We start from the raw sequence: 23,608 nt of genomic DNA, 5'->3' as shown, positions 1-23,608 counted from the left end.
AATGGATAAAGAAGATGTGGTATATGTATACAATGGAATATTATTCAGCCATGACAAAGAAGGAAATTGTGCCATTTGTGACAACTGGATGAACCTTGACGGCATTATGCTAAGTGGAATAAGTCAGACAGAGAAAGACAAATAACTGTACGACGTCACTTATATGTGGAATCTAAAAAAGACAAACTCAGAGAAAAAAGTAAAGTGGTGGTTATCAGGGGTTGGGAGGTAGGGAAATGGGAAATGTTGGTCAAAGGGTACAGACTTCCAGGTATAATATTAATAAGTTTGGGAATCTAATGTACAGCATGATGGTTATAGCTAACAACACTGTATCATGCACTTGAATGTTGCTTAGAGTTGATCTTAAATGTTCTCACCACAAAAAAGAAATGGTAACTTCATGGCAGGATGGAGGTGGTAGCTAATACTATGGTGGTGATTCTTTTCTAATTTATAAATGTATCAAATCAATACATTCTACACCTTAAATTTACACAGTGTTCATGTGCCAATTATATCTCATTAAAGCTGGAGGAAAAAAATAAAATCACCACTGTGCCCAGTTAACCACACTTAAGCCAAGCACCGGGGAGGGCTTTTAACACACTGACCTTGGGCTGATTTGGGAAGCCTGCAGCTACATGGGAGAGTGCATATGGCCTGAAGGAAAATGTGCAATGTAGGAGGTGACCCATGTTCTAATCCCAGTCCTGCCCTGAACTTGTTGGGTGGTCTTGGTCAAGGCCCAGGGGCTCTCAGAGCTTTTGATTCTTCATTTTAAGATGAGAATGTTGAACTAGGTGTTCGGTAAAGTCCCTTGCAGCACTCTCACTATGTAATCCCATGAGTTTAATCTTCAATGTCAATGCCACCTGGAGCTCTGGAGGCCTATTTAGGAGGTCGGTCAGTGTTTAGCTATATGGGAACAACAACCTTTCAGTTCTTTAATCTCTACTGAATTAATGGTTTGAAATTTTTAGTCTTTAATCACATGATTTTGTGCAGACTGCACAGTCAATAGAAGGAAGGAAAGAAGGAAGAGAGGAAAAGGAGGGGACTTCGGTAACTGTATTATTTTTCTGATCTCAGCATCTTATTTTAATTCCATTTTATGTGAAATGATCTTGTATTGCTTAGAATAAAGAATTCCATTTTATGTGAACTGATCTTGTATTGCTTAGAATAAAGAATTTAATGAATTCATCTCATAAGTATCTTCAACTAACCACGAAAAGAGCGTAATTATCATTAACAATCATCTTCTCCATGTTTCACTAGATTTGGAAAGAAGAAAGATGATAAGGGTGGAAAGGCTGAGCAGAAAGGTCCTCTGAAGCATGGTGGCCTGAGAGAAGAGGAGCTGGAAAAAATGAAAGAAGAACGTGAGAGGTGAGTAGAAATGCTGGGCCTCTTATTTTATTTTCATGCGTGGTCTGTGTTAACTTGGTTATATCATCAGTCAACTGGAGAGATCTTATTTTAAGAAGCATAAAGGTTGACTGATACAAAAGGAGAGACACCTGATATAAATGGAATCTGCTTTTTAGGGAATTTTTATTATATTTTGAGAAGAACTTAACTTCATGTTTTTATTATATTGGTACTTATAATTCCATGATGTGCTGCCCCCAGTTTTGACTATATCAATGCATATGTTCCCTATGGTTTAAATAAGGAGTTTTTTGTTTTCCGGGTTTTTTTTTAATAAAAAGGTCATCTGGATATTGATGTTTAGAGCTATCAAATTTCCATAGTCTGTTCCTAATTTTTGTCAAGCTGTTGTATACCTTCTTAATTTTATTCTGCTAAGCCCATTTGGGTACTGTAATTTGAGAAGTACATGCCCTTCATTTTTAAAAAGCCAGTGCCTTTTATTAGGCCATCAGCAAGTTGCAAAGTGTGTTGCCCATCTGTTAAAGGGCCGGTTTCATTTACTGAAATAATGACAGTTTGCAAGGGCTGAATTCTTCTATTTGAGGAGCTTAATGTTCCATTAGGACAAGAGGTCCTTCACATATCTTTGATGTTAACTCTGGCATTTATCCCAAGTAGATGTATAAATGTCTGATTTTGAAACATGTAAGTGAATATTCATATTTCTCCTGACAATTCTTTGCCTTCACAACCAAATGAAGCCTGGAGAAAGACTGAGATTATTACATAATTTTAAGTATTTGATGCTGACTTGATCATGTATGAAGTCAGATTTGTGCAAATTTTTCCTTGCTTATTAGTAATAATAGTTCTTGTCATTTTTAAAAAGTCAGTTCTTGAACTTATTTTAATATTCTAGCATGTGTATTAGGAAAATCATACTTCTTATTCATTGCATTTTCTGGCACAGAGCAGGCTAAGAGTATCTAACTGTTAAGCTTTGACCCCTATCTTGTGGTCTATTCCCATTGAGAAGGCTGACTTTATCAATAGCAAGAAAAAAACCCTATTTAGTCCTTTCTTGTTTTTGAGAGGTTGATAAGCTCAGTTCCAGGGTCAGTGGAGCAGAAAAAAAGAAATCAAGTGCTTTCCATTGTTGTTGACTATTCACCTGTCAGAGTTGCCCCAAAGAGAAGAAAGATGAATTCTCCATCATAGCCCCAGATTCAGCAATCCTGTAATGTAAAATGTAATTCAGGCTAAGATTTAAATGCATCTGTTGGCAAAGACATCTGTGCGGTGAGACCATGCCATAGGTCTTTACTGCTCCCCTAACTTCACTTTCTGAGGTACCACATTCTTGCCTCATCTTCAGGAAACTGAGCTATTTGCTAGAATGCAGACTTCACATTTTTTGCAGCTCAACACTTGCTTGGGGTTGGGGGGTTTCCTGTTAGTAGCTAGGGAACTCTGTGCCAGCTAGAAAATTGGTAACTCAGAAAATAAGGTGGGTTGTCTTTAAGCAAGAGTTCATTTTCTTTCTGGTTTTGCCTTTAGGAAGCAGGTGCCTGAGGAGTTTTGTTCTTAAAAGCAGAACTGTAAACTCACCTCAGCTGGTTATATGGGCTTCAGGACCAATTTTCTTAAAATATGTTTGGTCAAAATATTGAAAGAACTATACTATTAGCCTCCACTTAGGCCACTTCCTGCACGTGAACACATAAAACACATCTGATATGGGTTTCCTAGAGACAACATTGTCTCAATCATGTACAAGGGGAAAGAGTGGGAGAAGTTGATGTTATGGTTGGGTGCTATAGGATTAATGGCCAAGGATATTTCAACAGCTCAGGGACTGAAGACCATAGAGGGTGGAGTGAAGGCTGAACATTTGACATTGCTCCCAACCCTGCAGTCCCATTTCTTGGCTCTCTATCATCCATTGGAAACAATTCACAACTCTTAAAGAACTCAGCAAATGTATCACTCTTCATGGCCTGGCCACAGGAAGAAAAAAAATAGAATAAAATAGGAAATAGTGTATACAAGTTCACAAAGTTGTCTTTTGTTCTAATACATTTAGAATTTGTTACCTAAAGATGATTCAAGCCATCCGGTTGCTTACTTGCTTCATCCTAGTTGTCATAGATATAATAGTTTTTCATTAACATATTCCTTTTTCAAAGAGTTTAAAGCACTTAAATATAATATATACTGTATATCACTGAAGCCAGCTTGCCCCAATTTATGAAAGATGATTATTAAGCTTTCAAGAATTCTGTGAGCTGGTTGCTAAACCGTTGGTAGCTTGAGATTGGTCATGGTGGGAGTATTTACACCACAGAAACTGGCAGGTGATGGTAAATTGGGTTTGTTTTTTTTCAAAGAGCCAGTTCACTGACACATCGCTGAGGGTCCGTACCAATTCTGTTTCGTGTATAACCAGGAAGAAATTATCAAAAATAGAGGCAAAAAAAAAAAACTCATCCAAATCAAAACACATGACTTCTTATAGATAGCTATGTTTCTCAATATGGCCCATGGGCCACCTGCATCAGAATGAATGACTTGGGGAGCTTGTTAAAAAGTGAAAATTCCTGAGTGCCACACCAGACTGGCAGAATCCGAATCTTGGAAGTTAGAGTTCAGGAATCTGTGCTTAATAGTTCACCCAAAGTGACTCTTCAGCAGTCTGAGAATCACTGAGTTTGAGGGACAAGATTTAGCTGGAACATTAGATTAAACTCTTCTCATTCTATGAAAAATGATGTACGGATTTTTTTCCCAGGAGGATTGAATAACCCAGTATAAAAACATCGCCATCTTTCTTATATGCCCTCTCTGAAGCAGCCTACCTTACCTGCACACTTTTACAAACAAAAGAGGAACGCTTGCCAATGCTCCCTCACCTAAGGGAATATGGATCTTTCCCCACCCCATCCCCTCATGTGCACAAAACTTACAAAGATGATAAGTTTATTAAGAAATTTTTGGAAACATAAAAAGTGTAAAGAAGATGATTAAAATCATGAATAATTCTACCATAATTCCATAACCACTATTCATATTTTTATGATATTTTTACTATATTTTTTTTGTTTGAAAACTTGGTATTCATACTGCATATACTTACTGTTTTCACAGAATTCCCATTATATTGTGAGCATTTCCCCATGTCATTAATGTTTTGAAATTATGTCATTTTGTTGACTAATATTCTGTGAGATCAGTATATCATAATTCATTTATCTTCTGTTGTCTTCAAATGTATAGTCTATTTCCATTTTTCACTGTTCCAGATAATACCTTGATGAGCATCCAAATACAAAAGTCCTTATAATTACCTCTTAACTCATATAATTTGAATGTCAATTCCTTGTAACTGTTTTACTCGAGGGTTAATCTAACCTCAACTCTAAATTTTAGGGTTATATCATTCCTCTCATTATTTTTCTTATGATTTCCATATCTTGTTTTACTTTGCCTATGTATCTAACTCCAGATAGGGAATTGTTTTGGTGATATATATGAATATTTTATTCATAGCTATAGCTATGGAAAGGTCAAAAAAGCCACAACTGGTGGATTGAGTTATTAGATTAGATTGGAGGAATGCAGAGTCTAGAACAGAGATTCTTAGTTCTTCGGGGGGTGGGGGGAGGCATGGAGGATGGAAATTTGCTCCCCAAGGAACATGTAGCTATATCTGGAGACATTTTTGTTTGTCAGAGCTTTGGAGGGGGTGTGGGGAGTGAGTTGCCACCACTGTGTACTGGGTAGAGGCCAGGGATATGGCTACACATCCTACAATGCATAAGACAGTCCCCGTCCTCAAACAATGAGTTATCCAACTCAAACTGTCAATGGTGTGGAGACTGAAAATCCCTGTTCTAATCTATGGACTTCACAAAGAGTAGGGGTACTACCTCTTGGACATTAGAATTGTATTTTCTCATGATATCCTGTGGCCATTGCAGAGAGATATACACCAGATCTTGTAACCCTAGAAGGATTATTAGCTAATTGAGAAACTGTACGCAAAGATTGCTAATGAATATTCCATCAATGTAGGCTTGCAAGAAAAAAGTTTTCCTCAAAAATTTATTTTTAATGCTGGCCTGCTGAGCATTGGCATCAGTGATGGTGCCCATTGATCCGATTTTGAATTCCAAGAAGCTGCAGGGGTTGACAGTGTGTCTGATGACAGAATCATCTGGAACAATGGACTGAATCAAACATAAAGGAACTTAATAGGAATAAATGTAAAGTCTTGCTTTTAGGTCCCAGAAGGAACTGTACAAGCACAGGATGTGGAAGGTTTGACTTAATACCAAATATATGAAAAATTTGCCTGATGGTTTTAGTTGAGGGTAAGCTTAGCATGAGTCAACATGGGGATGTGCCTGCCAGAAACTTAATCCAGTCCTAGGCTACAGAAGTTCATGTACAAAAGTGAAGGAAGAAACAATAATTTCTATTTTATACTGCTCAGATCACACCTGAAATACCCTAAGCCTGTCTCACACACAGAAAATGGCAGCACTGAATCCATGTCTCCTGAAAAATATGGAAGGGCCTGGGAATGCATAGTCTGCAGAGTTAAGACTTAGCTCATGTCACATGATTAAAGAACATTACGCAGAAGAGGAATTAGACGTATTTTATAGCATCCATTCGCTTTCCATTCTCTCTCTCTACTTATTCATCCATTCATTTATTTTCTTGAAGATTCTAAAAAGGAATTATTTTAAGAGAGGTAGCCTTGGACTTCCCTGGTGGTGCAGTGGTTGAGAGTCCGCCTGCCGATGCAGGGGACACGGGTTCGTGCCCCGGTCCGGGAAGATCCCACATGCCGCGGAGCGGCTGAGCCCGTGAGCCATGGCCGCTGAGCCTGCGCGTCTGGAGCCTGTGCTCCGCAACGGGAGAGGCCACAGCAGTGAGAGGCCCGCGTACCGCCAAAAAAAAAAAAAAAAAAAAGAGAGAGGTAGCCTTCAGCTTGATTTAGGGGAAAGCATCCTGACAAATTAGAGTGTCTCACGCAGTGGTGAAAGTATTGACACTGGAAATGTCTAATAAGAAGCTGATGATTACCCTGAGAAAGGATGAGTGCAGCAGGAAAGGATTGGACTAGCATCAGTTTCATAAACTTCAGTCACTGATATATTATCTTCATTGGTTTATTTATATCTATATATCTTCAATTAAATAAAAAGTTATATAATGCAAAACCATGTAAATTAATATAATTAAATTCATCGAGCCACATACCGTCAGAAATCATCTTGTGCACCATTAATGCTGCATGTGTCCTTAGATGATCGCTGTGGTCTCTCCCAGATCTTAGGGCCGAGAAATATATGAATATCTGAGTATAGAGGCATTTACTTTAAACTCGTTAGAGTGGCCCTTCTTGAACTGGCTGTGGCATTGATTCATGGTAGCATATGTACTATTATTATCTGAATGTATAAGCCCAAGTTTCTTGCTCATAATTGCGTGTTAGGATTTTCTTAGTCTCATATTTGATTTCCTGAGCTGATCATGTGTCCCCTCCTAAAACAAGTCAAACAGTCCATGGCAGTGAAGCTCTGTTTTAAATAAACTCATCATTTTGTTCACGCTCCAGTGAAACTGGCCATAATAAAACATTAGTTCCAAATGCTTATATCCATTGCTAGAAGGATGAATCCAATATTATGTTCAAAGATTATTTCTCCTAGAATTCTTTATCAAGCTAAATTAAATTAGCATTTTCCAAATATTCAGATTATGTAAATTAGTATGGTGAGCTAAAAGCAAGGTATGGTCTTAACAAGTCAGTAAACCATGTACTTTTATTGCTGTTGTTTAGTATTAAGACTTTAAAATTGTAACCTTCTGCAAAGTGTGAAATTAACCAGATTCTAGGACCTATAGAGTACCTAACAATATGCATGTTGTACTTGTATTGTTAATACCTTCTCAAAAGTCAGGTGGAGATTGGTTAAAGATAAATATGTTCCCCTCGTTTATTTAAGATTATTGCACTGAGGGAGAAAATCCCCATTGACCAAAGGCTGTCTTCCATTAAAGTCCTGTATTACTGATTCTGAATTAAATTTTAAAAAATGAAACTTCTTACTAAAATTGGGGGGGGGGAGTTTAATAACATATGAGTTTGCACTCTAAGATCTTCTATTACTCTTATACCATATCAGAGTTTGTTTTGCAAGGGAGCTCATTTACTGTGTTAATGAAACATTGTTTTTGTAGATCTTATTAGAATCTTAGGATCAATGAGGAGTTGAGGGCGGAAAGTGGTAACCTCTCTAGCTTCAGCATTGAGAAGTATGAAAACATATGGCTCTTGTTTTCAACAACTGGCCTGAACGGAATGCCTAAGTGAGAGTGAAGCTGAGATTTAGGCAAGTTAATCGGTTTCAGTGTCTGCACTCAAGGTTCTTAGTTTTCTTTCCTTTAGGAAGCCTTCCAAGAACTGCGGAGGCTTCTCCCTTGCCTTATCAGCTGAGCTGCTTGTGGCCTGTTCCCTTAGTTTAAATCAATACATGTGTTTTTGATATTTGGCAAACCAAGATTTAATTATGCAGCTGCAAGTTCCCCACATAAACGAAATGCATCTCAGAGATATAAAAACATTCAGAAACCATTTAGAGTTTGAGAATACAAGTGGGTGAAAATCTATTCCCAACCTCTCAGCATTTTATTTAATTATGGGAGATTTTTATGTTACTGGAAATTGAAATGAGAACCAGAATAAGGCTAGAGTTTATCCAACATTTGTGCACACTGAAAAATGAAGATGCTTATTGTATTCTAAGAAAGAAAAGGAAAGTATATTCTGAATTAGTATTTTATGCTGTAACCTACATAAGTATTACACCCCTAAATACATAGAGCAACAAATGATAGGATTTTGTCATTATTATATCCTAAAAAGAGTGCATATTTTATTAAAGGAACCAGAAGGTTGATTTCTTTAATTTGCCAAGAGAATCTCTATAATTAATTATTTATTGAACTTAAACTTTGGCACTATTTAAACTGTTGAAAACACCCATGTTTTGGCATGATTACATACAAATGATTAATTCAGCATGGTTTTACTCCTCTCTCAATATCCCTGTCTTTTGCAATAGAATTTGCTAGGTCCTGTGGTATGGGCAAAATGTTGGAATGATTCCCAGTTATAATAGTCCCAATTTATTATTACCACTGAACCCTGATCAGATCATGGACTGGATTAGATCCCAGTTTTTCAAAATGCCCCAATTTATGGCTCCCTTAGAATCCTGATAAAAATGAATAAGGCTTTGGTTGGCTAAAAGAGATCCAGTTAATTACTTTTAGATTCTTATTAGATCATCACTGCATGGAAGTTATGAAAAATATTACTAGACGGCATTTCTCAGGACAAGGTCATGTTCTCATTTTATGCTTACAGAAAGAAGCTGCCAGATTTCTGTCTTTGATAGTGCTAACCATCTCAGTAAATGAAAAGAGATTTGCCGTATCCCAGTAATTACTATTGATGCTTGTATTAGGGTAAGGGTAGCCTTTTTCCCTAGAATAAGAATTAAAAACAGAGAGAGAGAGAGAGAGAGAGAAAGGGTCAGCACGAGCTAGCACAAACACAGGGTATAGTGGCCACACACCCACCACCCCTCTTCCAAGGTGTATCTCTTATTTAGAGAAATGAGGGTGTGAAATACAGGGGGATGCAGGCAGTTTTAATAGCTGTACATTTTTTTGATCTTCATAACACCTATCTTCCCAGAAATGCTTGTGGTCACCAGCAAAATTTGGCACATGCCTATATTCCTAGAGACAAGAGATGGGAACACCTACGTCCTCATGCCATGCCAGCATTTTTTATGAGCCAAAATCCTTTTATGCGACTTGATTCAATGTTAGAAGTGCTGTATTAGCAACTACTTGTCAGCTGAGCTGGATTAATACATAAAATGAATCATTTGATTGGCATGCTTTCCAGCAGTCATTTAGACAAACTTCTAAGATCAAAGTACACCAGCTCTTTAAAAAAGCGTTTTAAAAGAATACTCTTATATTCCAATACCCTAGAGTGACATATTATATTATTGTACTCAATTGTAGTGCTACAATTACATTCTGAAATACATTCTAAAAAGGAATTTACTAAACTACCTACAGTGATCCCACAGAAATGTTCAGAATATCTAACCTGAGAAAAACTTGGAAAGAATTTCTAAATTCTGTTGATCTGCCTATTTCATTTTAATATACACACAAAAAAATATATTCAATATAATCACCAAACTCTGGTAATTCGCTGGATTTGTTGCCGGTCAGATAACAGATCTATTTGGTTCCATGAGGTTACGGATGGCAGAGGCACAATTTGAGAACATTTTCTGTGAAAGCTTTGGGTGGCTGTAACTAGGTACAAGGACTTTGGTGACTAGAACTTAGAAATGAGAGTCCAGTACCCATCTTATCAATTGTTTTCATACCTTTGGATAAACAACTTTTGAGGATGTATCCCTCTTTTTATTACCATGAAATGAAATGGCAATAATAATTCTTTAAGGCCTAACATTTTATTTGGATAAAATGCTTTTTAACTAAGTTCCTTCAAAGACGAAAATTTCAGTAAATAAAAGTTAAGAGAATCCAGAATATTTACTGTGGACTAGTTTGGAGCCGGGCAGTGTACAAATAAACTTAATTTGCTAAAAGTGCTCAAAAAATGTGGACAAATCAAACTTCTATAAATCAAATAATATTTTCTAGAATTTCTAAAGTATCTCATCTTCATTTCTCATTTGGACATATGCTGTGTTGTATCCTGCTTTAGAAAACTTCCATGACTATACACCCACTCAGGAGGCCAAGATTAGTTACTGTTCCTAGAGGTTGGCAAAATCTGCAAGTTGAAAGGATACTCAACCTGTTGTTTTCCAGATCTGCTTTGTTTTCCCCTCATATTCTTTATATAGAAATTCTAACCTAGACATGTGATTTATAAACACCAGACTTTGAATATGCTTTTTCCAAATTGCCTTGGCAGTTTTTTATATTAGTGGTTTTCAGCTGGGAGTGGTTTTCCCCCCAAAGGGCATTTGACAATGTCTAAAGACATTTTTAGCTGTCACACTAAGGGAGAGGTGCTCCTTTAACCTAGTAGGTAGAGAGCAAGGATGTTTCTCACCATCCTACAATGCAGAGGACAACCCCCTACAAGAAAGAATTACCCAGCCCAAAATGTCAGTTGACAAATGCCAAGGTTGACAAGCCCTGTTTGGGATAAATAGATAATTAGATTAAACAGATATAGGTAGAGATAGAGATAGAAATATGCTGTGGATATTCAGTACATCTGCGATTGGGCCCGAAGATACGTATTTTAAAACTATTTCCCAGGTGTTGCTTATAGCTATGTTTAGGGCCAACTGGCCTGGGTGGTGGCCCAGGGGGAGGCATGTGGCCAAGCAGAAAGATTGCAAAACCCAGGAGTAGGTCAGACCCGTATTAAAGACTTGACTCTGCATGAGCACGCTGTCAAGCTACTAAACTGCCCCAGACCTCTGTGTTCTCATCTGTTATATGAGACGTCTAGCCTTCAGACTTTTGTGAAAAGTTTTATTTATGAAACAAGCACCTGGTTCACTCTAGGTGCTCAGGGTTATTTTCTGGCCAGCTCTGGGGATTAAAGACCCCAGGTAATCCGTTTAGTATCATTTGGGAGCCCAGAATGCTCTGAGATACACCATCTGTGAAAATTGCTGAGTTGGATACGGTCATGATGAAGAAGGCCAACTTGAACACAGACTTTGCCCAGCCGGGAGTCATGCCAGATACTCCCATGCAAGAAGCTTCTTCTCGTTTCTTATTGATCACCAGTTGGAAGTTGCTCCTCAAGCACAGTGAGCTAGGCCCAAGATGGCAGCACGGTAGCCGGGCAGGGGCGTTTGGAGTGCTGGCTGCAACCAGTGTTTGACAGCCATGGAAGCAAATTCAGGGAGGAGGGGTACAAATAGCATGGGTGACTGCCAGCCTCTCAAGTTCATGCGGTATGTGATTGCAGAAAACACTTGTAACCACAGTCATTAAATTCACGACATCTCACATTTGCATTTCTGTTAAATGTATTACATTAAAGAAGGATAACTCTGGTCTGCTGATATTTCAAATTCAGTCTTTGGTGGAAAGCGAATGAAAGTGTCCTTTTCTTCCCTGTTTGCTGTCTCCCACCCACCTGTCCTTGCTCTGTAGTTTAATTACTTAATGACTTCGCAGTGCATCTGAATTGACTTCAGATTGATGGCCAAAGGAACCTGACCCCTTTCCCAGGCCCATACTCCAGCCGCCTTCTGCTCTGTGCCCTTTGTTTGATTTTAGTATTGAAAGTTAAGAAGGTTGAAGTGGTTTGGGCTATGGCACAAAAGTCTGCTTTTCTAGAGGTCACTTAAAAGGGATTTTTTTTGTTTGTTTAACAATAGTAACAATTGGCTGTTTAGATGGAAGCTGTGAGTATTCATGTTCTTGGATGAACTTAACAAATAAATAATAATTTGTGAAATCATGATTTCTTGAATCAGAGGTTGCTAAATAGAGCAGGGTGGAGAAGAATGGATCAGTAATAATAGCTTTGATCAAAGTCATTCCTCTCTCCGAACTTTCAATGGCTCTCGTCTACTGTGTACAGTCCAAACTCCTTGGCCTAACGTACCTGACTATAGCCTAGCTTTCTTATCATAATTTCCACTCCTGCCCAATGTGACCCGTGTACTTAGCCAACCTGGAATGGTCACTCGGTTTGAAACTACTATAGCACTTTCCAATCTCTGTGCCATTCCTAATACCATTTCCTTTGCCTGGAACACCCTCCTCCTGCCTCAGTTGGTCCGAATCAATGAAAATTCATTGAAACCCCACTTCTTCCATTATACCTTCCCAAACTACCTAAGTTGGAAGAAAATTCTTCCACTAAGTCACTTGGGTCAAGTTACTTAATTTCGCTAAGCTTCATTTTCTTTAACTACAAAAGGGGTAGATAACCATCATAACATCATAATATTGTTGTGGGGACTAATTGAGACACTGAAGTGAAGCATTCAGAATAGTGCCAGGCATAGAGATGTTCAATAAATGGCGAACTTACCTTTTTTTTCTTAGAGACTGTGTTTATTTGGAAGAGAATGAGCATTAATATCTAATAGTGTTGGATTTGAAGCCTGACTTCTGTGCACCAGCTGTGCGATTGTGCACACTTTGCTGAAACCTTCTGAGCCTCAGCTCACTCATTTGGAAAATTTTTTGGAATGAGAAATAATACCTAGCCTTCGGAGTTCCTGTGAAATTTACATAAGATGAAATGCTTAAAGCATCTAGAGCAGTGCTTGGCAGAGGATAGATACACATTGTTATTACTGTTGTTATTTTGCTGCATTGAATTGTAGATGTCTGTGATTACAAACATGCCTTCTCTCCATTACTAGCTTGTAATTTCCTTAAGGCGAGGACCACATCATAATTATATTTCTGTTTCTCTCAGCATCTAACACATTACGTTTCACAGAGTAGGTACTTAGTACACAGTTGTTGAATAATGGATGAATGAATGAAGGAAGAAATGTAAAGCTACACTGATTCTAATTTTATTTTTCCAGGGAATAATTGCTAGAATGGTATCAAGAGGCAGAATAGGCTATATCAATGGTGGACAAAGCTATAGAGTTTAGAACAATAAGTCTTTCCCCTGGGCTATGAAATGGTATCCAGAAGCATGAGATCATTTGTAACTGGTAGTAGAACAGTGAAGATGGTCATTGACACATAGTGGCCAGCCCATCAGGACTATCGACACCTGTTTCCCTGTCACCAAACCAGATCCTGAGAGACAAGACCTTAAAGAGAATGAAATTCATCCATTTCACAAACAAATGGAAATGTTATGGGCCTAAAGAGGTTTTTTTTATTTTTTTAAGTGGGCTTTTGCCCCCATTCTCTTCCAATGGCTTAAATTTAACCAGTTGAACTTTTTAAGTACCATTCATTTCAACCTTTTAAAAGGAAAAATTTGCCTTTACAGGGAAAACTGAATTTGATTGTATAGATGAGACACACTGTCCTTGGCTTATTCTCCGTCAAAGGAGGATCTTTTTTTTGTGCTGCATGTTGAGACGATTCAATCAGAATTCACAGTGCAGATTATATTTCAGGGGGCAAGCATGAAAACTGTGATGGAAATGGAGAATCAGGAAAAATAGCGACAGCCATTTGTAATATACCAGATGCCATATAGCTACTCTCTCAGGGAGGCAATATTACTAAAATCCTAGTCTGCAATTAGGAGTCCACATTACCATTAAATTAGAGTCTTTGTCTTATAAGATAATTCCTTATTATACACTCTCCTGCAGTTTCATGTCTTTGCTTCTTGCCTAGATCCTAATTCTCCTGAGGCATAGATTATAACTTCTGCTTGTTTCGTTTCCTTACGTCTCAGTAAAGAGAAGATATTTAGTAGAGTCCTGGTTAACTTAAAAGTATAAAATAATATCAGATTTAAAATAAGTTATCTATGTAATTTTAAAAATGGATAAACTTCTAGTAATGCATGGGAAAAACAATAACGTGTATTCAAATATTTTGCCTAAAGTTCTTGCCTGTTTTTGAAACAACAGTGCTCTGTTTAAAAATTATTTTGATTATAATAGTAAGCACCAGTTTTAAAAAATAAAAAAAAACATATGAGTGGAAAAGGAGTTGCTTAGACAAATCATTTTAAAAGAAAAATAGTGAACTCGATTATTGACAGTATCAACAGCTAATTAAAAATTCTATTAGTGTGAAGATGTAAAAGATGGCACATTTCCAATTCAGATATTCCAGGCACTTAAAGATATTTTCAAATCACATAATGTGTCTTTGCAAAAATATAAAGTTTTAGCTGAACGAGCATCAAAGGATATTTTAGTGGGTTGACTTAGTTTAAGAAAGAAAATCACCGAGTCAGGAAAATGCAGTATAATTCATATGTTTTTAATCTTGTTATAGTGGATGTAATAAGAAAGCCAAGAGAGGATAATTTACTAGTTGGACTTTTAAATTTCAGAGCTGCATTTTGTAACAGTCACATAAATGCATATTAAAAAAAAATTCTGCAATGACTATTAAATATTCCACTTTGGAAAAAACAAGATCATAGTTTTAACAAATGGTTCAGTATTACAGTTGGCTGCTTTGGACATTATTAAACCCAAATTGAATATGTTCCTATATTTTTTTTACACAGCAGATTAAAAACTAGCTGTAGTAATTTTTCTAGTTTTTATCAATCAATCCTATTCCCAATAATTATGTATTTACCTCGCCAATTTCAAAGGATGGACAAGTAAGGCCTGACAAAGAAACGTATTAAATGAAACCAGAACATGTTACAAAGTGTTAAGAAATGGACTGTCAATTCTTGAAGAAGCCTAATTCTTTTTACCAGAAAACAAAACTTCAGTGCCAAGAAAACTGACATTATGCTAAAATATTCCCTGCCTCAAATATGTATGTGACTTAAGATAAAAGTGAATGCCTCATATCAATGACCAATTCATATCATCAAGTGAAAACTATTCAGAGGAAATAAATGGACTCAAGGTAGTCGTGCAACCTTCATTGATCAATCTGAAATAACCTCCTGCAGATATCAGTTACCAGTAGTGGTTCACACTACTGTAGCTTACATAAGCTTGGCTCTGCTTAAGTTCAAAGAAAATTTTTTTTTTTAAAGTTACATAATAAACCAATATGGTGTGTGAACCAAGATGGAAATTTAAGTCACTGAAGATATACTTAGAGGTTTTGCTTCGGACCAGAAAAGAGGAACACATTTTACTAACAGCGTGCCAACTAAAGAGGGGAAATTGAGGAAGATCTCCAAATATCACAAATTAAAAATAAAATGGGTAGTACGGTCTTACAACTTTTCTGGAGCATTTGAAAACATACAAAACTGTGTAGACATGTTTATGATTCTATTTACACATTCATTTTTACGTTGCTTTATAATCAGATAACATAAGAAAGGAATTTTTTCATCTAAAGGAATATGAGAAACAGTGTTGGGCATAGACTAGCTCAGAAGGGCTTACGTTTTATTTTATTCCTTTGTGGTATCTGAGGGCATCTTTCTGGTATTAAGAGAGCTTAGCTAGCTGAGCTAAGATGTTTCCTGTCTGTGGGAACATCTATAATTGTGTGTGTGTGTGTGATTGGTAGTTACATAGACAGGTAACTCGTATATAGGTTTCATAGTGCCCCACTAGGGTGGTGTACCTCTCAGCCCTGTCTTGAGCATTTACTAATCATTCCTTGGCAGATTGGAAGAGTAGCAGTTTTCAGGTTTAAATGAATTATTGCACAGCATCAGTTTATGTACTGAATAAAAGGATAGCCATGAAGAGGGCAGGAGGGCTACTTGGATGCAGGGGCAGGTGTTGAAAAGAAAATGAGGAAAATGTCGGTCGGGGGAATGGAACACCTTCTGGGAAAAGTAACAGTCTCACCTCCACACTTCATCCCTGAAATGCTGCTGAGGGCCTGAGCCTGCAGGTGAGCACACCACACAGGGAGGTTCATTAATTTTGTTCAGTGCAGACAGCTGGCTGGCTCAATAGTTAAGGCAATGTGCTAATAAGGTTAATATTATAAAAACTACACCTCTTTATGAACCATTGATGTACTAAATATCTCAGTTAAGCACCCATCATTGTCCAAGTACTGTAATAGGGTCTAAGGACTCAGAGATTAATTTTTTTTTTTTTTTTGTGGTACGCGGGCCTCTCACTGTTGTGGCCTCTCCCGTTGCGGAGCACAGGCTCCGGACGTGCAGGCTCAGCGGCCATGGCTCACGGGCCCAGCCGCTCTGCAGCATGTGGGATCTTCCCGGACTGGGGCACGAACCCGTGTCCCCTGCATCGGCAGGCGGACTCTCAAGCACTGCGCCACCAGGGAAGCCCCCAGAGATTAATTTTTTAAAAGGATCAAGAGGGAATCTTTATCATCAAGCAATTTGCAATTCTTATAAGTAGCCCAAAACTGTACCTCCAATCCCAGGTGAACATCTAAAAGTGTATTCTCTTGGACAGAGACCTTCAGGCTAAGAGAACAAGTGAACTCTTATTGTCAGGGAGAATGACTGAGAGCACCCTGGAGCATGTCATCTTTATATTTGAAAGGTGGCATGTTCCATCCCATACAGAGTTTATCAAGTGCATCTCTGCACCTCTTCTTCGTAGCCCTCCAGCCTGATCCCCATATGCTGGAACCTTCCTTAGAAGATCAAGCCAACCCCCTTTGCCTTTTATGGAAGTGCAGAAATGTTTCTGAATCTGTTCTGTGTTTAACAGTCCTAGGTACCATTCACACAGGATGTATACTAGAGGCTAGCCTTCTCGCGGGGCCCTCCATTGAGGCCCTCTTTGTGAGTCCCACCTACTTCCTGTGCATTTTAAGATCTAACAAGCATGTTTCTTTCTAACCCGCAGTACTCATTTGGCTAAACTATTGCTAATCCTTACCGTCTCCTCTTCATTTTCTTTTTTTTCCTTCTCTCTTTTTTTATTTTTCACATTTCTCATATGAAAGGTCACCTTTAGTTGGTCATTTCGGTTGAACAGGTCCCAATTTGAGTTCTAAAAACATGTAAGAGAGATTTGTATATTGATGACTTTTAATATTTTCAATCATCTGAAGAACTAACAATCTATTTTACATCCCGAGATCTTTTTTCTCGAGATAAACAATTAGGCCTTTGAATCTGAAGTTAAATTGAAGTCATAGGAAATTTTTCCACTTAGAAGATTTGGGTAGATACTTTCTGCTCTGATTCACTTTTGACTTTTTAATTATTTTTGGACTGACTGCTTCTATAATTCAGCAAACATTAATTGAGCAGCTAGGCACTTAGGGGAAATAGCACCACAACCTAGTCAGTACCCTCAACAAGTTCATGATTAAGAGAGAGGTGAGAGACCAATACACAACTAATTACAGTAAAGCTGAACTGTGATAAATACTGTAATGCGATATAAAAATGCTATGTGATCACAGAGAAGGCAGCCATGAAAAAATTGTGTTACGGCTGGGACAGTAGAACAGACCTTCTTTATCAGCCGGTATATCTAGATACTTACAATGAAATCATTAAAATCAATTATAAAGTACAACTTAACTGTGTAGAAAATTGAAAGAGACTTTTAAAACTTTAAATTCTTAATCCCATCAATAATATATGATATTTTAGCTAACTAGAGGGGAATTTAAGACTCTGGAAAAAATTTTATTTGAAATCTTAGGGAATTTCTGAGCAGTCAGGGTACTTTCTATTATAGTTTCTTTCCCTAAAGCTGAGAAAGAAGACAGTTGAAAAGTCTAGGGCAAAACTTTCTGGGAAAATAGCAGTTCATTGAGTCAGCCAGATAACTATGGGTTATAAGTTTATATTACTGAAGACCTAGTCTGCAGAAAAATACAAAATTTCTTTAAATATTTTAACTGTGAACAATAGCAATTTTAGTAGTCTGGAAGGTATTTGCCAAAATATTTCTGTTGATAGGTGGATTACACACTATTTATTTGTATATGGGTCTATATGCTAGACCCATAATCAAAAAAGGTAGAGCAAATTGAACTTTTGTTACAGTTTTGCAAAACTGAAGAAGCAAACTAGGGCGACAAAAGGCCTTTTATTCTCCTCTTTTGCCCGTGGGCACAAAACTAGCTAGTGGCAGAGCTTGGTTTCAAGCCCAGGCTTTCTGGCTGCTTCTCCAGACATCCTGCTTCTCCATTTCTGAAACAGCAGTGTTAGGGGATCCATCAGCCTCTGCTGGTCTACTCAGAAAAAGGCCTTGCTTCAGTGGAGCTGTATGGGTGAGGAAGCTCCCTCCCACGAAGATCTTAAGGCAGAAATAGAAATGTAAATTTCACTCATTAAAACCATAATTAATTTATTGAAACTGAATTATTATTATTTCAGAGACGAATGCATATTGGAATATGCTGATTATTTTAATGAACCAAGAGCCTCTTCTGGGATGCTTCCACGGTATTATTTGCAAACAGGTCACTGTAGATTTTCTAAGAGGGGGAATAAAAGATTGCTGCTCATTTTCGAGTTTTGCTTTTTTAACAATGCAGAAGAAAATGTGTGCTGTCTGATGTATTGGGGGGAGATGATAAGAAGATATCTTTGTTTAGGAAAGGCCTGACGTCATCTGTTTTAAATCCACAGCTCTCCTCCTGGGGAGTTGTTTCTTGTGTTACAGATGTCAGCTGCCAGGACCAGTTTGTATAGGTGTTGTGCCCACAGTAATGTCTCCAGTATAATTGTTATGTTTGACATTTGAAGACATTTATTTAGGTTCCTTCTCCTGCGTTCCACAGTAAACATGTTTTCGATCTGTTCATGGCACACAGTATGAAAGCTTCCAGAATTTGGCTTACTTTTCTCTTTACGTGCCATAGGGTGTGGGGTTGGTTTCATTACTTATATTCCAACATTGTAGAAAAGATTAACCTTGATACACCATCCCAGGCTCTGAAAGAAAATAGGGCATGCCTAAATACTTTTATTTAGGACCCATCAATTCCATTTATTCATGATGTGTATTAGTTTCCTATTGCTGCTATAACAAATGATCACAACAGCACAAATGTATTCTTGTACAGTTCTGGAGGCCACAATTCTGAAATCAGTTTTATTGGGATGAAGTCAAATCAGCTCAGCTGCTTCCTTCTGCAGGCTCTAGGGGACAATCCATTTCCTTGCGTTTTACTTAGCTGCCTGCAACCCTGGCTGATGGCTCCTTGCTCCATCTTCAAAGTATGTCTCTCCAGTCTCTACCTTCATTGTCACGTGGCTTCTCTCTCAGACCCCGCTTCCCTCTGCTTCTGTGGTCACATTATTGAGTGTCTACCATGTGCCAGGCAGTGTGCTAGATCTGTCAACAGCCAGTGAGGTCCCTGCTCTTGTGAAGCTTCCATTCCTGTAAACAGATAAATGAACAAATAAAATCAAGTAGTGACAGAACTATGGAAAAAATAGAATAGAATAACACGATAGGGAGACGGGACTGGGAAGGGTGTCTGAGGCGCCGAGACTCAAGTCACAGTGGTGAACCAGCCCCAGGAAGACCTGGGGGCAGAGGGTTTCAGGCAGAAAGAACAGCAAGTGTTAATGAAGCCTGAGGCAAATGACGCCACAGGATTGGAGTTTGGTAACGAGGAGCCAAAGTCACAAAGGACTTGTGTCTAATGATGCAGCCTCCTCCGTCCTAGTAAGGAGATTGGATTTTGTCTACGTGTAAAAGGCAGACATGGAGGTATTTTACAAGGAGAAGCCGCTAAACATTTATTCTTTAAGAGATCAGCCAGGCTGCTATTTAAAGAATGAATTCTCCCTGCAGGGAGATATCTAGCCATATCCTTCCTCTCTTTTAAAATGTATGCTGCTTTACTGCTCATAGATGGAGCCTGAATAAGATCTAAATCTCAAGTATTAATCGAAGGAATTGAAAGATGTTTCCTCACATCTTAAAATTCAGACCACTGCAGAGTACCCTGCTAACTACAATAAGATATGCCAATCCCTCCCTTCTTCCCAACACTCTACAGGCTTTACTTTTTACTTTACTTTGGCAATTTGTGGTTCCAGTAAGAGGTAAACCAGTCCTCTTTTCAATGTTAAGAAACTTCCTATGTTAAGTATAAAGCCTGGAGCAAAGGGTCCTAGTTGGACCGAGGAGTAGGGAGCCAGCTGAGTCGTGGCACGCTGTGGTCAGAATTGAGGGTGAGCGCTCCAAAGATTATGGCTGGTCTGGTATCTCCTGGTCTTTGTGAAGGAGCAAATGAGGATAGATCAGTCATTAGACTCCCACGTACAAACGCCCATTGCCTATCATATCAAGTACAAAAATCCTTACTGTAATTCTCAAGACCATGTGCATATAACATGTGGTCCTTTAAAAAGCCTCCCTCAAAGCCCCACCCACCCAGGTTGGAACCAGTGGTTGTGGTTGAATATTTCTCCTCAGTACCCCTTCGAGAAGGCCTGGGGTCATGTCTGGTAGTTATCTTGTTACCTAATGGCTTGGCACCTCTTTGGCAGAATCACCATGGGCAGCAGGCACCACGTGGATTAGCTTGTTGGACCTTCTCTGATGACTGTGTGATCATGATCATCTAAAATGATTGTTGGCTTTTTTCCATGATCCATCTGTAACGTGTACATGGGGGAGGGCCAGTTGCCAAGGATGCTCCTGGTGCTGGCTCATCTCAGGCCTGGACCCATATTAAGCAGACCCCATCCCTTTTGGAATTGGAAGGAGACCTTAATTTTCAGACCTGATGGGCAAGGCTGTGGGTCTTCCACCAGGCACTCAAGTGTCCCCTGTCCTTTTCATCTAGTCTAGCATAGTTTTTAGCACATAGTAAACGTGGGAACCAAAGAAACCAAATTGACTACCAGTCGCCCTTTTTGGCATGTGTCTGGACTTCTAAGAATATTCTATATGGTTCCTCTAGGGCAAAGTTACATCTTTAAAAGCCAAAAATGACAATCCTAATAAGCACTGCAAAATATCGAGTGGTTGAATAAAATATTTTTGCTGACCTATGTAAAGTGTATTGCATAAAGTGAATAGGAGGAAAAAGACTTTACTTTCTGTTTCTTTTAAAACTCTCCATCATTGGCGGAACACAGCTTTTCTAAGAGTGCCCGTCACATGTTGGCTGGATGAGATGGTGGGTATAAAGCATGTATTTATCCTTGTCTCAGATACAGTCGTGGTTCCATAACTAAAATGGTTTTTCTTCCAGACCCTAGGGAGGCTGGTAGTATTTCTAGAGTTCTTCATGAGCCCAGAGTTCTTTTAAAGAAGATTCTATGTGACGTGGGGGTGGACATTCATGGCCTTGAGAAATCTGGCATCTATGGCTAAGAAAACAAAGGAAAGGGAGCAGGATATGGTGTGTGGGTGCCCACGTTCCCAATGCTTCAGCACATTTTTTTATGTGAGTTAGCTTTGAGAGAGAGAGATCAAAGACATATCCAGGAGAGCACTGCCCAGGTGTGAAATTCCAGGTGACAAAATGGAAGGAAAAGAAGAGTTATAAGGGAAAGGAAAGGAAATGAAGCTAGTTTCCTTTGATTCTCTGTATTTTTCCTGTTTCCTCCCCCAGGAAGTTTATGTAGACTTACAATACTCCCAAACAGTCAACATTAGGGATTCATCCTCATTCTTTTCCATACGATGACAACCGACACCGTGTCAAAGGGCAGCCATTTATTTTTGCAGATATCATGCCTGGCAGGCCCCAGGGTTAAAAAGTGCTGTATTACTGATCATTTTAATACAGAAAACTTACCTTCCTCTCTGCTCCCCACAGAGCTAGAAATAGTGGACACACATGAACTAGGGCAATATTAATAATAAATAAGGCTATTTTTTTGCTACGTACAAATGTCAATAAGAATAAGAATAAAGCACATCAAGTCATAAGCTTTATCCCCCCAGCAGAGCCCCCTCAAGGGCAGATTCTTATACCTCATTTTTCAGTGTTAGTCTGGCCAGCAACCTGGGAACATCTCCTAATGGCTTCAATGCCTAATGACATTGTTTGTAGGGGCCCCGGTATAGGATTGCTATAAGGGAACTATGCATTATCAGAGAAGATAGTATGTACTCTGTCGCTCGTCCCCTCCTCCCCCAGCCTCTCTTTGGGGCTCATTTCCCAATGAAGGCTAAAGATGTTTACTAAGCATTTCTGAGAAATTTGTCCACATTATGAGAATACAAATTACAGGAACTCAATACATTAGCAATGGAGAAAATTTAATGGGTCTGGGAAAGGTATAAATTTAGGGAAAATGTAAATTGCAATAATAGGAGAACCTTCACTGAATGGCAGTTCTCTTGAAATGGTAGTATTTAGTAGCAGTGGGAAGGTACTAAAGAATCTTGCCACCTGACACTGTAAAAAATGCAACTAATAGGTAAGAACTGAAGATTACTGCCATGATTTTAGAATATGAAATCTATTCATTGTCAAATAGATAAAAACCCGTTTGATATGGGCAATTTGGTTGGTTCTTGGCTACGTGGGATATGGACATCTTTTCTGTGGTCATCCCACATAGGCAAAGAAAGAAGCAATTAACCTCTCAGGGATATCCAGAATGAGAATGATCTGAGACCACACCTGACTCTCACGGGCTTCCCAGACTTCAATGCCTTGACCTGCTGTAATGAGCATCAACGTGCCCTTTGCCCCACGACATTTGGCAAAACACGGGCAGAAATTCATGTACAATATGCTGGCGTAATATCCACGAGACATAACATTATTTGATTCTGCAAACCAGGAAGGACTCCATGGGCTATGTGTGTGTACAAAGAGAAAACCATGAAGAAAAAGTCTACTTAGATGATTCAATTAACAGCATTGAAGAATTTGCATGTCAGCATTAATAGAATATAAAACTTGCTACACAGAAATATATTTACTTATTTATTACAAGAGAAGTGATAAATTATCCTGGCAATCTAGTTCCCTTACGACATCAGGTCTGGTTTAAGCTGACAAGAAAAATGGACGGGACAAAAGGAGATCATTTAGAAAATGTTATAGGCACCTGGGCAGGAAGGAGAAAATGGTAAAAAATATTAATGCAGTTAAAATAGCTTTGTCAAAAACAAGAAACATTGATCACAAAGATTGCATGTAACTCTGTATTGGCTGGTTAGAATGACAATAATGATGATAATAATAAAAATAATTTTAAAAACTGTAACTGTTCTTGGTCAGGTATCCTTGCAGCTTTGAAATGACACTCCCAAGGAAAAGCTGAAGAAACTGGGCCTATTCTCTGGAACAAAGGATAATTGTAGTGACCTAATTGCGGCTTCTATTATAAAAGCAGAAGTGACAGCAGGACAAATTATATCCACTGTCAAAAAAGAAAACTGTACGGCAGGTAGTTTATAATCTCTTCTAATGATGCTACTTCTTTTACCCTATAGCTCTCCCCTGAAAAACCTTTTCTGACCTCGAGCACTGTCACCACTACAGGTAGCAAACCTCCTCTTCTACTGTCTCTTCATCTCTGGCTCTGTTGTTTGGGCTCACACAGTAGCAACAAAGAGAATTCCAGTACCTACATCTTCCTAGCACTGGTCAAGTCAGTCAGAATTGTACT

At 38.5% G+C, this 23,608-nt stretch overlaps 1 protein-coding gene across 4 annotated transcripts in view; it reads left to right on the top strand.

Moving 5' to 3' along the window:
- Positions 1-23,608, top strand: part of PARD3B (par-3 family cell polarity regulator beta) — a 1,035,628-nt gene that overhangs the window by 798,734 nt on the left and 213,286 nt on the right. For all 4 annotated transcript variants that reach the window (XM_073807366.1, XM_073807365.1, XM_019939073.3 and 1 more), the window contains one exon: positions 1,282-1,392. In XM_073807366.1, coding sequence (XP_073663467.1) covers positions 1,282-1,392 — 111 coding nt within the window. The remainder of the gene's footprint in view (positions 1-1,281; positions 1,393-23,608) is intronic.

Source organism: Tursiops truncatus, chromosome 7 (genome assembly GCF_011762595.2).
Source record: "Tursiops truncatus isolate mTurTru1 chromosome 7, mTurTru1.mat.Y, whole genome shotgun sequence".
Lineage (NCBI taxonomy): Eukaryota > Metazoa > Chordata > Mammalia > Artiodactyla > Delphinidae > Tursiops > Tursiops truncatus.
Note: the sequence above shows the minus strand (reverse complement) of the source record. Positions and strands in the feature narration are given on the sequence as shown.